At 37.7% G+C, this 16,694-nt stretch overlaps 1 protein-coding gene across 2 annotated transcripts in view; it reads left to right on the top strand.

Annotated features, from left to right (window-relative positions):
- The window catches only part of LOC144052927 (adenylate cyclase type 6-like), a 55,885-nt gene that overhangs the window by 36,245 nt on the left and 2,946 nt on the right, over positions 1 to 16,694 (top strand). For both annotated transcript variants that reach the window (XM_077567043.1, XM_077567042.1), the window contains 19 exons: positions 92 to 241; positions 676 to 797; positions 2,486 to 2,597; positions 2,691 to 2,818; positions 4,867 to 5,025; positions 5,113 to 5,254; positions 5,338 to 5,466; positions 7,318 to 7,346; positions 8,332 to 8,479; positions 8,549 to 8,646; positions 8,748 to 8,835; positions 9,215 to 9,331; positions 10,384 to 10,536; positions 11,242 to 11,417; positions 11,546 to 11,575; positions 11,650 to 11,782; positions 13,166 to 13,429; positions 15,130 to 15,334; positions 15,404 to 15,528. In XM_077567043.1, coding sequence (XP_077423169.1) covers positions 92 to 241; positions 676 to 797; positions 2,486 to 2,597; positions 2,691 to 2,818; positions 4,867 to 5,025; positions 5,113 to 5,254; positions 5,338 to 5,466; positions 7,318 to 7,346; positions 8,332 to 8,479; positions 8,549 to 8,646; positions 8,748 to 8,835; positions 9,215 to 9,331; positions 10,384 to 10,536; positions 11,242 to 11,417; positions 11,546 to 11,575; positions 11,650 to 11,782; positions 13,166 to 13,429; positions 15,130 to 15,334; positions 15,404 to 15,528 — 2,508 coding nt within the window. The remainder of the gene's footprint in view (positions 1 to 91; positions 242 to 675; positions 798 to 2,485; positions 2,598 to 2,690; positions 2,819 to 4,866; positions 5,026 to 5,112; positions 5,255 to 5,337; positions 5,467 to 7,317; positions 7,347 to 8,331; positions 8,480 to 8,548; positions 8,647 to 8,747; positions 8,836 to 9,214; positions 9,332 to 10,383; positions 10,537 to 11,241; positions 11,418 to 11,545; positions 11,576 to 11,649; positions 11,783 to 13,165; positions 13,430 to 15,129; positions 15,335 to 15,403; positions 15,529 to 16,694) is intronic.

Raw genomic sequence — 16,694 nt, 5'->3', positions numbered from 1 at the left:
TGCTATATAAATAAAGATTGATTGATTGTTTTTATTCTTCTTAATAATTATTATCACTTATTGATCGCATCCACAAATGGCATGTTTACAGATAAGTGCCAACGTTGTCATCTTCCTGTGCACCAACATGATCGGGATCTGCACGCACTACCCTGCTGAGGTCTCCCAAAGACAAGCCTTCCAGGAGACCCGAGGATACATACAGGCCAGAATTCACCTGCAGAGAGAAAACCAGCAGCAGGTATACACACACACGCACGTTGGGAAAACTAACCTTGCGGGGACCAAGTTTCGTTTTCTTTTTGCTACAAATTGCGTCAGAGGTTGGTTTGAGTTGATTGCAACGCTTGTGCTTGCGTGGACCGGGTTTCGGTGGTCCCCTCTGTGATTGCCATACTTCAGGTGGTGGACCCCGCCAGGATATAAACACACTCACACACACTCACACAGAAATGCATGCAAAAGCGCAACACGTGCCATCTCATTTGTTTGTCTCAACTTTCCAAGGTTAACAATACGTTTAGGAGTAACACGCATCACCTTCACATCACATTTCCACGCACACGCCAACGAGGCCGCGTGACTCATCGCACCTTCCTAACATCAGAAACGTGACCATACACGGACCACCTCGCTCTCTCGCCGTTTTTTTACATTTCTCTCACTTTCTCTCAGGAGCGCCTCCTACTGTCAGTGCTTCCCAGGCACGTCGCCATGGAGATGAAAGCTGACATCAATGCCAAGAAAGAAGATATGATGTTCCACAAGATTTACATCCAAAAACATGACAATGTTAGGTAAAGTCATGCCTAAAATTCCAAAATGTCAGATGTTACATATCACTAATGTCATCTTAAAGTCATTTTGTTATGCTGTATTAGTGGCCAATGTTTAGATAAACAATGGAAAGGTCATAAGTCAATATCAGGGCAGATATAGACAAAGGAGCATTCACACTTATGGACAATTTTTTGGTCTTCAATGAAGCTAGCATGCTATGCTAGCATGTGTTTGGACCCGCACAAGCGCAGAAGAACATGAGAAATAAAGCAAATCCCAGATGGAAAAAAAAAAAAAAAAAGCAAACCATGCTTTGAATCGTTAGATTTTTCAATAAGCGAAAAGAAAAACATCAATTAAATTTTTATTTTATTGTATTTTCAAATCCGCGTTTTTTCTGCTGGGCAAAATGTATTTCTTTTTTGTTGTTGCTGATTTGGACTCTTTTCCCACATAAGAACAACATAGAGATTTTGTGGAATTTTCTTATGTTTTTAGTTAGTTATAGTGGACGCCAGCATAATATGGTTGTAACGTGTTGTAAACTTACCAAGCATTTTATTGGTTTAGACGTGCGAAAATATCATGTCCACTGGAACCAACTACGGATCTGAAGGTGTTTTAAAAAAAAAAGTCCCTTTCTTTTATTTGAAGGCTTTGACGCAAGCCCTACTCTAACTGTCCTTATAGCATCGAGCTGTGCATTTCAGGTTGCCGTGGCGATTGATGGTAGGGAACAAAGAAACGAGGTTACAGCCTGGTGTCCGTTTAGAGGTGACCCAAATACTACACTGTGGTGGCACCACCTGTTACACCACAATGGTGTAAATTTACAGAAACTTGATAGGAACACAATTCAATCACCCAAGTGGCTGTTAGAAGTGGACTTTGTTTGAAATATTTGAATAAAAAAAAAAAAACAGCATTTTTTTCTACTGAACACAATCCATTTTTTATTCAAACAAAATCTAGAATATTTAATACAGAAAAAGGCTGTATCATGTTGAGTTTAAAAAAATAAATACATGATTTAACATTCTTCTTCCATTTAAATTATTTTTAGTAAGTTACAGTGTCCAATCACTGACAAGTTATTTTTTAGAACGGACCCATGTGCTATTAATGTTGTCCTTGGGGCTAACTAATACCCGGTGGCAATTTTTTCTTCTTTTTTTTTTTTTTTAGGACAGTGCACATTAATCAGAACAAAAAATGATCTGTGTTTGCAGTGTCTTGTCTTGGTCCTTCCCCCCTCCTCCATTAAGCACCCAGAAGGAGAAAAAAAAAGTGAATTGGAGGCAATTAACTTGAAAGATATGGCTCGTTTACTATACTCTGCAAACAGCCAATCATATTGTGTTGTGCTTAGATGTCCCCTCATAAAAAAAATTAGAAAGCGGAAGGATTCATTACAAGTGACGGCCAGTATTAGCACCTATTGAAACAATGAAACCACGGTAAACCGTCAAACCGGTCAACGACCAATGCCTATTTGCATGTCCGCTTTTCGGGGTTCGAATCCGGGCTTCTTGTGTGCAGTTTGCATGTTCTCCCCATGCTCAAGTGGGTGGTCCTATATGTACCCTGACTTAAATATATGTGCCTTGACATTGACTGGTGACCATCCTGTTGTCATGGCAACTGGATTGCCACGCTAGTGCTAGCTAGCCATGCTAACTGTTTGTGTGCGTATGTTCCCATGCAGCATCTTGTTTGCGGACATCGAGGGCTTCACCAGCCTGGCGTCTCAGTGCACGGCGCAGGAACTTGTCATGACGCTCAACGAGCTGTTTGCCCGTTTCGATAAATTGGCATCGGTGAGCGCCCGCAATCGTTAAAGTCACGTGACCCTGTTAGAAAAATTCCATAACACATCAATTAGTAATAATGAAAATGTCCTGACTGCGCAGGAGAATCACTGCCTACGCATCAAGATCCTGGGGGATTGCTACTACTGCGTGTCGGGTCTTCCCGAACCTCGGGCCGACCACGCCCACTGCTGCGTGGAGATGGGCGTGGACATGATTGAAGCCATCTCGTAAGTCAGTTGCAACGCCGTTTATGAAGCAACTCACTGCAAGTATTGTGTGTCATAAATATACTATAAATAAAGTTTTCCAAAATTTCAACATCATTTCCTATTTTTCATTTTTTTTGTCTTTTAAATAAAAGTGTAGGGAGTTCCCAGTGTCACCATCATTTTTTATAAAGTGGAAATTTAAATAGATTTGTGAGCTAAGCAAGTCGATAAATATACTATAAATAAAGTTTTCCAAAATTTCAATATCATTTCCTATTTTTTATTTTTTTTTAATAAAAAGTGTAGGGAGTTCCCAGTGTCACCATCCTTTTTTTTTATAAAGTGGAAAATTAAATAGATCCAGAAATGAAAAGTATCTCACTGAGAGACAAATGCATGCGAACGAAGCTAATTTGTTTTTTTTTTGTCAGGGTTCGTAAAATGTTTCAAAAGATCTTCGCAGACAGTGAAAAATTGTCTGAATATGTTCAAAATGTCTTTGCGACAAGTAAAAGCTGCCTGTGAACATCTTACGAATCCTGGTAAAAGCCTGAATTCACTACGTTCGCAAGCGTCAAAACTAACCCTAAATCCGATGCACTCCGATGATTACAATGCAATACAGTTGACGTCCTTTGATTACAACCCAGTACGTATGATGCAATACAAAAAAAAACGACTTTAGAGCTCTACACAAATTACTTTTCATGACATTTATTTCTGTTCATGTTGTTCTCAAACCTCACATAGTTACAGTGTTGTATTCACATGGTGAGTTAGTTGCGCCCTCCGTTTTTAATAAAAAAAAATGACATGTAGCCATTTTAAGTAAATAAACAGAGTGTCTTTATTTTCAGTTGCCTGAGGGGGGCGCCTCCAATCACATGACTTGACTCGAGTTTGACTAATGTTGCTAATTTTAGAACGTGCCACTGGCTTGATAATGACAAACTCCACTTGACTAGAACAATAATGTATTGGACTTGAACTTCATGATTTTTGTTTTGTTTTGCAAAGACATGTTGTTGTTGTTTTTTTGTCACTGTACATGGACGTATGCACAGAATAGACCACAAAGCTCCTCCCATCTTCTCTTAGCTCCTCCTACAGAATATCATCCATCCATTTTCTTACCCGTTTATTTCTCACATATGACTGAGAATTAAGTACTGTCACATTGAGTTTCTAAATGTTTTACTGCACTATTTGTGTTCAAATATCAGTTGTTGTTAAGCTAGTGGACTAAAGGCTAAGCTATGAGACACAAATTTTTGCTTTCCCGCCCAGGTCAGTGGGTCGGCATTAAAGGTTCCGCTCTGGACTGTTCTAGGTCTGACTTGGGCGCTGTTCATGTTGTACACGATTTGGCCACTTAGGGGCAGTGTGGTTCCGCGCGTTCTGATAAACTGATAAGTTGTAGCCACGTTAGAGAGTAGAAGGAAAAAGTCACGATCAAGTTATTCCAATAAAATTTGTTTATTTGCAGCGTAGGAACAGCAAATGCCGGTAAGTAATGTTAAGATGCTTCTCTGTATACATTCCTGAACCGTTTTGCATTTAATAGCCCTTCTTTTGAGTGATAAAAGTGCCGCGAGTTGCGCGCTAATTAGCATTAGCGAGTCAGACTGGAGTAGATCATGAAGATTCTTTGCACATCTACAAATTAAAGCAGATATCATTGTCAATCAAATCATTTTGAATCAACAATTGGTCTGAATCAAAAATGGATTCTGAATCGAATCGTAGACCCAAAAATTGGTATGGAATCGTGAGACCGTCAAAGATTATTTTCCCGAGCTCCACATGACTTGCTTGATTTTTGCCATCTCAAACTTGAAGGTTAAGAATTAGAACTTGCGCTAATTGTCACCCCTTAAGATAATGGCCCAAGTCTTTTTTTCCCTGTTTTTCATTTTTTTTGCCTAAAATCATCTCCTCATGATGCAAATGGTTAAATGTTTTATATTATCTGAAAAAAATGACGTATGCGTCAAAATGTGACTTATTCTCCCACCAGATCAAAATTGTCTTTGCAAAATGTGTGTATCTTGTGTGTGTGTGCGCAGACTGGTGAGAGAAGTGACGGGGGTGAACGTGAACATGCGGGTGGGCATCCACAGCGGGCGCGTCCACTGCGGCGTGCTGGGTCTGCGCAAGTGGCAGTTTGACGTTTGGTCCAACGACGTGACGCTCGCCAATCAAATGGAGGCCGGCGGGAAAGCCGGGTCAGCTCCTCAAACGTCGTCGTCTTCACTCTTGTACGTTGCCAACCATTAGTTTAGCTTCTGACTCCATGTGTGTGCGTGTCTCAGGCGCATCCACATCACCAAAGCCACGCTTCAGTACCTCAACGAGGACTACGAAGTGGAGCCCGGCTTCGGAGGGGAGAGGAACGCCTACCTGAAGGAGAACAACATTGAAACTTTTCTGGTGTTAGGCTGCAGCCAGAAGAGGGTTGGTCGCATTGTTGAAGATTTCTTAAGAAGGACACATTTGTCTCTAAGGTTACTTGAACCCACTGTTGCTTTTGTGTCCAGAAAGAGGAGAAAGCCATGATGGCCAAAATGCAGCGAGCGCGCGCAAATTCCGCCGAGGGATTGATGCCACGCTGGGTGCCTGATAGATCCTTCTCCAGAACCAAGGAGTCCAAAGTCTTCAGGCAGATGGTGAGATGACTCTAAATCGATGTCGTTGCTTGCTGTAATTCTCTCAAAATATACTTAAAACTTTTTGATCTTTTTTTCAACATTAAATCTGATACACATATTAAACTACTCAAAATGTCTATTTTTTATGTTATTGTTTTTGTACTGAAACTCCTCATTTGAGTAATAGAACTGAAAGAAAAAATCAATTATACAAAAAAAATGCGAGTGGACTGAAATAAAAGCAACTTCCTGGTCCAATATATTCCACTCTTTTCCAAATATTTTCAAAGAGGCTAAAGCGTACAGAACCCTTAAAGGGACATGGAAGACAAAAAAATGAAATGTGTTTCTCGTTAACTCTTTCACTGCCATTGACGGCTATAGACGTCAAAAATTAATTTGAACTATTTCTATTAGTTTATCATATTTTTTCCACTTTTGTTGACAAGTGTGAAAACCTATATTTTTTTATTGTACATTTAGAACAGATATAAAATTTGTGATTAATCGTGAGTTAACTAGTGAAGTCTTGCGATTAATTACAATTAAAACTTTTAATCACCTGACGCCCCTCATTTTTAATCTTTTCTTTTTTTAAATCGCGTCAGGCAATTAAAATTTTTTATTGTAATTAATCACATGACTTCAATAATTAACTCACGATTAATCACAAATTTTATATCTGTTCTAAACGTTCAAAAAAATGATTTTTTAGGTTTTCATACTCTTATTAACAAAAGTGGAAAAAGTGGAAAACTAATAGAAATAGTTCAAATGAATTTTTGACATCTATAGCCGTCGATGGCAGTGAATGAGTTAAGATGAGAAACTTTTTTATTTTATTTTTCTTCCATGTCCCTTTAGGGGCTCCATATTAGGGTAACAGGGTTAAGTGAAAACTCAGGGACACAAAGTGTAATTTTACTCTTTTTTTTTATTTATAATAAAATAACCTCAAGTATAGTTAGGATAAAAAGTACCGCAAACACTTCTATAGGATTTAAATGATTATATTTCATAGTAAAGTCTAACTTTAGCAGCTGGGATGGGAAACAACTGATATTTTCCAGTATTCAAAATTGTTTAAAGGGGGTCAACGCCCCCCCCCTCCCCAAAAAAAAATTATTTACAATAATATGTTCTATGCAGCCCCACTAGTCTAAATATAGTATTCTGGATTTTGTTTCATAACTCATATTCCAGAAATGTAATCTTAATCAGTGAGGTCACGTATAGCATATTATTGTCAAAAAAAACATTCAGGGAGTTGACGTCACCTTTAAATCTATTCAATTGAATATGCATCAGATCAATATCATATCAATTAGTTGAGAAAAAAATATATACATATGTATACAGTATATATACATTTTACACTTAATATTATTGTGTTTTTAAAATGTATTTCTTGAGGATGAAAATGGCACCACTCAATATTTTCTTTCAACAACATAAAATAATGTTCATGCTTTTTTATTTTGTGCCACGTTAAAGAAAATAAGTGTTTTTTCGGTGAATGACAATGGACAAGTTGTCTAACAAAATCCCTGATTTGCATATGCTGGTCCGCAAATATGATTTCCAGAAGGTACTCCCGGCTTGTGGTGGTTTCCTTGTGAAGCTTGAAGTCTTTATTAACATGTATCATTGGCCTCCTCCTCATTTCCTCTGCGTCTCCGAGGGTTTGAACCCTTGCCGCAAAGAGAGTCTGTAATTTGGAGCCTCTGAGCATTAATTAAAACATCAGTGTGTCTCCTGGGGATGATGAAGCTGTGCATGTCTGAGCTCCTCTCTTGTTTTTTTTTGCCGCACTGTGGCCACTCTACATTCTCCCGTTTTACTCTCGCTGTTTTTGTCTTTTTTTCTCAGGGCATCGATGAAGCATCCAGCAAAGACAAGTCAGTGGTTTTGGGGTTTTTTAAATCACATTTTCATGGTTTTACATAAGCTGTCCTCATTTTGGAAATATTGGTGTCTGAGATAAATCAGTGTTTTTGTTGTTGTTTTTTAAACATATATACTTTTTTTCAAATATATATATATATATAATTTTTTTAAAATAATTTATGTATATTATTATTATTTTTTTTTTTTCATCTATTTATTTTTAATTATTGGCAACACATAATGGTGTCTGAGATAAATCTGCGTTTTTTTTTAATAACATTTTATCATATATAATCATACATAATCTCTCCTCATTTTGGAAATAATGGTGTCTGAGATAAATCAGTGGTTTTTTTTTTATAACATTTTCATATATATATATATATATATATATATATATATATTATTTTTTTATTATTATTACTATTGGCAACACATAATCTGTCCTCATTTTGGAAATAATGGTGTCTGAGATAAATCTGTGTTTTTTTAATTTTGTTTTTTTTTTAAATAACATTTTCATATATATATATTTTTTATTATTATTATTATTATTATTCTTGGCAACACAATCTTTCCTCATTTTGGAAATAATGGTGTCTGAGATAAATCAGTGTTTTTTTTTTTAAATAACATTTATATATATATATATATATATATATATATATATATATATATATATATATATATATATATATGTATATGTATATATATATATATATATATATATATATATATATATATATATATATATGTATATGTATATATATATATATATATATATGTATATATGTATATATGTATATATATATATATATGTATATATATATATATGTATATATGTATATATATATATATATATGTATATATATATATATATATATTAATATGTGTGTGTATATATATATATATATATAAAAATCCTTGGCAACACATATTTGGAAATATTGGTGTCTGAAATACGCACACACACTTACTGTTGCATGTACCGGATAGCCGCTGCGCTCAGGAGGCCCTGAACCCCGAAGACGAGGTGGACGAGTTCCTGGGCCGAGCCATCGACGCTCGCAGCATCGACCAGCTGCGCAAAGACCACGTCAAGAACTTCCTGCTCACCTTTCAAAACGCTGAACTGGAGAAAAAGGTGCGTTTGGCGGAAGCTCGCACGTTTCATCTGTGCTCTTCTGTTGCGTGAGTGCGTTTGCGTTGTCAGTATTCTAAAAAGGTGGACGACGGCTTCGGCGGTTACGTGGCCTGCGCCCTCCTGGTTTTCTGCTGCATCTGCATCATTCAGATGATCGTTTTGAATATGTAAGCGGCTCTCGCTTTCTCCTACTTTGACTAAACGTTGCCTCTTGATTGGCGCAGTGAGAGTTAATCATCCACCGGTTGTTTTTTTCTCTCTTCCACAGAACACCTCTTATGCTCGGTCTTTACATTAGCATCTTCGTCATCCTAACCAACATCCTCTTCATTTGTTCCATCTACTCCTGCATCAAAGTAAGCAGCCATCGATTGCTCTGATTCCTGCAGATTAGCGGTGGGACAAAATATCTGTATGATCTGCAAATGATAATATTCGTTTGTATTCTAAAACAACCACAACGTTTTGCCTTAGGCTGCTTAGCTTAATGCTAACAAACAATGCAAAACGGCATAGACGGGTTAACGAATGATATCAGTGTTAATGTTTTATAAAGTTTTAAGCAACTGATACCTGAACACAAATGGTGAGTGAGTCCTCTGTGAAAAACAAATTACTGCAGATTTCGGTATTCCTATGATCAATTTGATCATCAGCTTTGTTGATGATACATCAGCAAATCCCTTCCAACTAACGTGGCGTCCGCTCTGTGTTGTCCGTCTGTCCGTCTTCAAGCTGTTCCCAGCCTCTTTGCAGACGCTAACCAGGAAAATCGTGCAGTCCCGTGCAAACAGCACGCTGGTGGCCGTCTTCACCATCCTCCTCCTCTTCATCGCTTCCTTCGCTAACATGGTACGCTATTGCTAGCCTCAAATCAGCTAACATGTTTGACTCATTATTGATTCATTACTGTCGACCTGCTGTTTATGTAGAAGCACAGTTGGTTTAGGTTCTAAATTGTCCACAGGTGTGGAATGGTTGTTTGTCTATATGCGTCTTGTGATTAGCTGGTGTCGAATCCAGGATGTAGCAAGCTCCTCATAACTGTTATAGAAATGGTGGCACCTTCTTGCAATTTTAAGAGTCCACATCCACATCCAAATTGTCACTTACTAAAAAAAAAAAAAAAGTATTTTTATTTATTTATTTATTCAGAAAACACTTAAAAACTTTACAAAACACTGATTTTATTCCATGAATAATTTCATTTCAGGGTAGATTTGAATGATGTTTAACTAAAAAGGTAGCCGATTTTAGCAAAGGTGGCCAACATCTTGAGGAAATGATTTAAATCAACCGTAAACATTTCTTGACAATATGTTATATGTGACCTCGCTAGTCTAAACATGACATTCTGATTCATATTCCATTTGTGGAATATGAGTTATGAAGCAAAATCCAGCCTGTTTTTTATCCATCTCAGGGGGCGGCCATTTTGCCACTTGCTGTCGACGGAAGATGACGTCACAGTTGCTCAGGCGACCACCAATCACAGCTCACCTGTTTTCTGAAGCTGCGCTGTGATTGGTTGTTGCCTGAAAGCTGAGCAACTGTGATGTCATCTTCAGTCGACAGCAAGTGGCAAAATGGCCGCCCCCTGAGATGGATAAAAACGGCTGGATTTTGCTACTTAACTCATATTCCGTAAATGTAATATTAATCAGAATGTCGTGTTTAGACTAGTGGGGCTGCAGAGAACATATTATTGTCACACACAAAAAAAGGAATTGGGGGTTGACTTTCCCTTTAAAAAAAATAAACCAGCTACTTGATGTTGACGACATAACGCCTTTTTGTGCGTATGTGTGTACGGCAAAGCTCATATCTGCCGCGCGGCCTCCTGTAATAAGCCGATGTGTGCGACCCCCTGACCTTTTGCTGATGTTCAATTGCCGGCGTTGCAGTTCACGTGCAGCAGAAGTAAACTGAAGGACTGCGTAGCCGAGGGGCAGCGCAACGCCACGGTGATGCTCTGTCTGCTGCACAACCTCACCGAGACGGCAAAGGACGGCTTCACAGTGTGTCCCGGCCAGTTCGAACCCTGCCCTTTCCCTCAGGTACCGTCTCATCGCTTTTCATCTGCAATACCATAAATTATACATTACGCAACATAGTACATTGTTAAGTAGATTTGGGAAGTTTTTACTGCCTTAAGAAATTCTGTTTTTGTTTTTTTGCGTTAAGAATTTCTAAAGCACGAGTCAGCAACATTTTTGAAGCGGTTGGGTACTGATTGATGCACACGTCTGAAATAACACATTTGCTCAAATACATTTTATTTATAGGCGCCTTTCTGGACACTCAAGGTCAACTTGCAACAACAGTTAAAAGCATACAAATACAATGTAAGAACAACATAAAATAAGATAAAAGAGAATAAAATAAAATAAAAAGACGAAAATTGAGTTATGGACAGAGTGAGTAAGCTTGTCTGAACAGATGAGTTTTGAGAATGGATTTGAATGAGAATGGATTTGATTTGAAATGTGTTAGTGAGTGAGTGAAGCCTCGTTTCCACCGCCGGTATCTACTCTACTCTACTCTGCAAAAGCCACCAACAAATCTACCCGGCTCTACTTTACTGGCTTTTTCTGGTACCTGCTCCTTTGCGGTTCTAAAAAAAAAAAAAAGTAGGGGGAACGCCAAACTTAAAATAAAGAATTTGTTTTAAAGCTGAAATGTCTTAGACAATTGAGAAAAGTTTGTTTGTCTGCATTCACCATCTGCGGATTTGTTACGAATTTGTCATGTTCTTTCTGCAGTACTTCAGCTACAGCGTCCTGCTAACTCTGCTGGTCTGCTCGGTGTTCCTCCACATCAGCAGCATCGGCAAGTTAGCGCTCATGCTGCTCATCCAGCTGGTCTTCGTCCTGCTGCTGGAGTGGCCTCAGGTGGTCCTTTTCGACAACGCCGACCTGCTGCTCCAAGCCAACGCGCTGTAAGGCAACAACGTTCATCTTTGAATGTGCACAACGTTTCATGTTCTCGTTTGTGTTGTCATCGAACAGGAGGAGGCGTCATAATGATAATAAAGCTGACTCTGATTCTGTTTTGGCTTTTTTACAGGTCTGTTTTTAATGCAACAGCAGAACAGTGGTAAGTAAGTGGAAATGTTGTTTGGGTTTCGTGCCTTTCTCGACTCTGATGATGAATCGGTCATCTCGCCTCAGCCTGGAGAGTGTGACTAAAGTGCCTCTGAAGGTCATGACCCCCATCATCCTGACCGTCTTTGTTCTGGCGCTGTACTTGCACGGCCAGCAGGTGGAGTCCACCGCACGCCTCGACTTCCTCTGGAAGCTGCAGGTAAATAAATGCAGGTAGACGCGGAATGTTGCAGGACGGCTTGCAAATGATCACATGTGGAAACTCACACTCAAGATAGATCAAAATACAAGCACAGTACTGTTCAACCCTGAAAAGTTCTTCAACACAAAAGGAAAAACTGCTTACTACTATCGGTGATAAACAACTTGGGCTGGGTTTTTAAAAAAAAAAATGAATAATCGATATTGAATCGATTCTGCTTTTCGAGCCTGATATCGATTCGTAAAACCATGAATTGATTATTTTTTATACAGTATCTCTCAATTCTAATTTCCTCAATTGACTCGATTTCGATTCACAAGAGTTCAGTTCGATTCGATTTTGATTTTTCCGATCTTGATTAATTATGGCATATCAATTCTTCTTAAATGTTAGGTACATAATAAAAACTCCACAAATATTAAATTCCAACGTAAATTTTGCGGAGGCAGTTACTGGTCAAATAATTTAATTTATTAATAAAAGTAACACGTGTTATAATCACTTAAGTGTTATACAAGCATTGACATCAGCAAGGATGAGATGAAAATAGTTGCATAATCTAGTTCAATAATTGTACATATAAATTAAAAAGATTCAGAATTGTCTTAAAGTGCAGTAAGTCAGGTCCTTCATAAATGTGAACGGTAAATTTCAGGAAAACAGTAAGATACCAAAAAAATAGCCTTTAAGATTCAATTTTCTTAAGAATTTATGGGAAAAAGAGATAGAAAATAATTGATTCATGGTTTTATTAATCGATATCAGGCTTGAAAAGGAAAATTGATTCAATATCGATTATTTGAACCCAGCCCTAGTATCTCTTTTCTCCATAAATTCATAAGAAAATTGAATTTTAAAGACTTTTTTTTAGGGGGGGGGGGGGTTATCTTACTGTTTTCTTGAAATTTAACTGCTCACATGAATTTAAAAGTATTTTCTTAAATTTATTCTTATTGCACTATAAGACAATTCCTAATCTTTTTTAATTGATATTTCCTTTTTTTTATTAGAATTATGAACATATATTCATCTCATCCTTGCTAATGTCAATGTTTAACTTTCATTAATAAACTAAATCATTTAACCCGTTACGGCGTGTGCAAAATTTAATTTGGAATATAATGTTTGTGGAGTTTTTTTTTCCATGTCCTTGATATTTAAAAATAATCGATGTTCCATAATTAATCAATATCGTGTTGAAGTGTAGTGAATCGAATTGAAAAAAATCGAATGGATTGAGGAAAATGAAATCGACACCCAGCCCTAAATACGACGCTGTTTGAAGACATTGAAAAGCAACAACTGCACACAAAATCATGTCAAACTCCGGCACGCAAATGAAAGTCAACCCGATGCCGTCCTCCTTCTCCTCCTCGCCAGGCAACGGAGGAGAAGGAGGAGATGGAGGAGCTGCAGGCGTACAACCGCCGCCTGCTCCACAACATCCTGCCCAAAGACGTGGCCGGCCACTTCCTGGCTCGCGAGCGGCGCAACGACGAGCTCTACTACCAGTCGTGCGAGTGCGTGGCCGTCATGTTCGCCTCCATCTGCAACTTCTCAGAGTTCTACGTGGAGCTGGAGGGCAACAACGAGGGCGTGGAGTGTCTCCGGCTGCTCAACGAGATCATCGCCGATTTTGACGAGGTGAACAAGCGTTTCCAGACAAAAAGTACACTGCTAGCTTGTCTTAGCCGTTTGTTGCGTTAGCAGGCATCGCTCGGTCCATTTATCGTTTTTCTAGCCACTCGAAAAAAGAAATTTATTGAAATACAAAATCACAGGAGCTGCTGTAGGCCACAACTCAACACAGACGCTCACACGCAGACTAACTGGCCAACCAGACTCTTGCTTCTCATGTCGCTGACTAGGCCACGCCCCCTAAAGGCACACATCAGCAGATGAATACAAAGATGTGTACATTTATTATGATATGATACAAGAAGAAAACAAAAACAAAACAAAAGGGTGGCATTTCAAGGGAAATTTGATTTGATATACATTCAAATTAACTTGTTTTAACCATATCACTTATAATTAATGAATTAATTATGTAATAGTTAGTTGTGCGTTCATTTTGAGTTAAAGTTCCTTTAAAGGCATTCTTCTTCTTTTTTTACGCGCGATTAATGACCGCCCCTTACTTCAAATTGAAACTGGGGGAATTCCAGTCGCAACGCAGCAGACACGTCCACGTCAAATTTTTTCTGTAATAAATGGAATCATAATGCATATACTTGTGGAGACTTGGTCAAGTTGTATTTGACCATTTTAAAAATGTGCACAATTTCACAAGTTACTTTATCTTAAAGATCAGATAGCTCTTAATATGAAGAAAAAAAAATGCACTGAGCTGTCACCGTCTTACAAATGCAATAATGCCATCTAGTGGCAGAAAAATGACCTTAACACAAATCAATATCACACAGTGCATTCATTTTATGAATTATGAAATTACTGTATCAATGAGTAAAAGATGCAGCCATGTTTTTTGGTTAAACATTTTTTTACACTTTTATGTTAACAAAAGTATGAAAACTTTGGGGGGGGAAATTACTGTACAATTTATAATACCCGCAACCCTTGTGAGGAATCAGCGGTTAAGAAAATGGATGGATGGATGGATTTGAATACATTTAGAACAGATATAAAATATGCGATTAATCCTGAGTTAACTATTGAAGTCATGCGATTAATTACCATTAAAAAATGTAATCGCCTGCGACTCCTAGTAATAAAATGACTATAGAATATTGATTTAAAATTGTACGGAAGAAGATTAGGGCCAGTGAAGAAAATAATAAAGGTTGACAAGATTTTCACTTATCTCACAATTTTCGCTTTAGAGATTGAAGTCAGAATTCTGAGTTTTAAGTGAGAATTCTGACTGTATTATATTATTCATACAAAATCAAGTAAATAGCTATTTATTGAGTTTAAAAAATAAATAAATGAATGAACCAATTTTGGGGGACGCTATGAATGCAACCAGCAGTCCAGGACTTTTGTTCATGTAAATACTCGTTATATGTTAGCATTAAGCTAGCAGTCATTCGTTATCGCACAGTGTAGTTAAATTTTTAGTGTTTAATTAATAATATTGCATTTTATTTTGTTTAATGTGTCGGCCTCACAGTAAACCTCAACATGGAGTGACAAATAAAAGCTTGAATGAAGCACCCTTTGTTTGCCTCTTATTTAAATAAGTGTGAGTTAGCAAGTTGCTAAGTTGCTACTTGAGCTAACGCCTTTTAGCATCTCCAAATCCATTGAAAGCATACTTTGCTTTATATGGTCTGGTTTTAGCGCGACCCAAAGTTCTTCTCTCATCTCGTCTTCTTTGCCAGATCATCAGCGAGGAGCGATTCCGTCAGCTGGAGAAAATCAAAACCATCGGCTCCACTTACATGGCCGCCTCGGGCCTCAACACGTCCAGCTACGACCGTGAGGGTCGCTCGCACATCCTGGCGCTGGCCGACTACGCCATGAGGCTGCGCGAGCAGATGAAATACATCAACGAGCACTCCTTCAACAATTTCCAGATGAAGATCGGTCCGTGGTGACATGATCAGCTCGGCTTTTTTTTTCTTCTGTGCCTAATTGTTGATTGGTGCTCCTCAGGGCTGAACATGGGCCCGGTGGTGGCCGGCGTGATCGGAGCCCGGAAGCCCCAATATGATATTTGGGGCAACACCGTCAACGTGGCCAGTCGGATGGACAGCACCGGCGTACCGGACTACATTCAGGTAACACGCACCTCACCCACTTTTTAAATGCATACCAGAGGAACGGAGTGTGCTGTTAATCCTTCTTTTACAAAGCCCAGTAAGGATTATGATGCTGAGCCGCGTAACTTAACTCATTCATTGCCATTGACGGCTATGAACGTCAAAAATTCATTTGAACGATTTATATTTCTAACGTTTTTTTTCTCCACTTTTGTTAACAAGAGTATGAAAACTTTGCATATTTTTATTGTAAATTTAGAACAGATATAACACTTGTGATTAATCGTGAGTTAACTCAATTCAATTAATTACGATTGAAATTGTAATCGCCTGACGCCCTAAATTTTTAATCATCTTTTTTTTTTATTCATTCACTGCCATTAACGGCTCTAAACGTCCAAAAAATCTTTTGAACTATTTCTATTAGTTTTTGTTAAGAGTATGAAAACCTAGAATTTTGTTTAATTGTATTTTAGAACAGACCTACAATTTGTGATTAATCGTGACTTAACTAGTAAAGTCACCCGATTAATTACGATTTAAAAAAAATTATCGCCTAAATAATCTTTTCTTTTTTTAATTCATTCACTATTATTGACGGCTCTAAATGTCAAAAATTCATTTGAACTATTTCTATTTAACGTTTTTTTTCCCCCCACTTTTGTTAACAAGAGTAAGAAAACCTAGATTTTTTTTTACTGTACATTTAGAACAGATACAACATTTGTGATTAACTCAAGCCATGCAATTAATTACGATTGAAATTTTAATCGCCTGACGCGCTAAATTTTTAATAATCTTTTTTTTTTTTTTTTCACTGCCATTAACGTCTCTAAACGTCAAAAAAACAGTTGAGCTATTTCTATTAGTTTAACTTTTTTTTCCACTTTTGTTAAGAGTATGAAAACCTAGAATTTTGTTTAATTGTATTTTAGAACAGGCATACAATTTGTGGCAGTAATTGTTCACTGATCCTTCATGAAAGAAGACTGATTATCTTCTGTGTTTAATCAAAATAAGACATTTGCAAACATCTGTTTTTACTTTGGAAAATAATGACCGAACCGGTAACCGAGTACAACATCAATCACCTTTTTTTAAATCGCGATACGAATACGAAGTAAACACCAATTACTGGTCAATAACAGTCATCAGGCGAGAAAAAAATGCTTTTGTAATACATT

The sequence above is a fragment of the Vanacampus margaritifer genome, chromosome 1, assembly GCF_051991255.1.
Source record: "Vanacampus margaritifer isolate UIUO_Vmar chromosome 1, RoL_Vmar_1.0, whole genome shotgun sequence".
In the NCBI taxonomy this organism is placed as follows: domain Eukaryota; kingdom Metazoa; phylum Chordata; class Actinopteri; order Syngnathiformes; family Syngnathidae; genus Vanacampus; species Vanacampus margaritifer.
The sequence above is the reverse complement of the archived record's forward strand: the minus strand, read 5'-3'. Positions and strand labels throughout refer to the sequence as shown.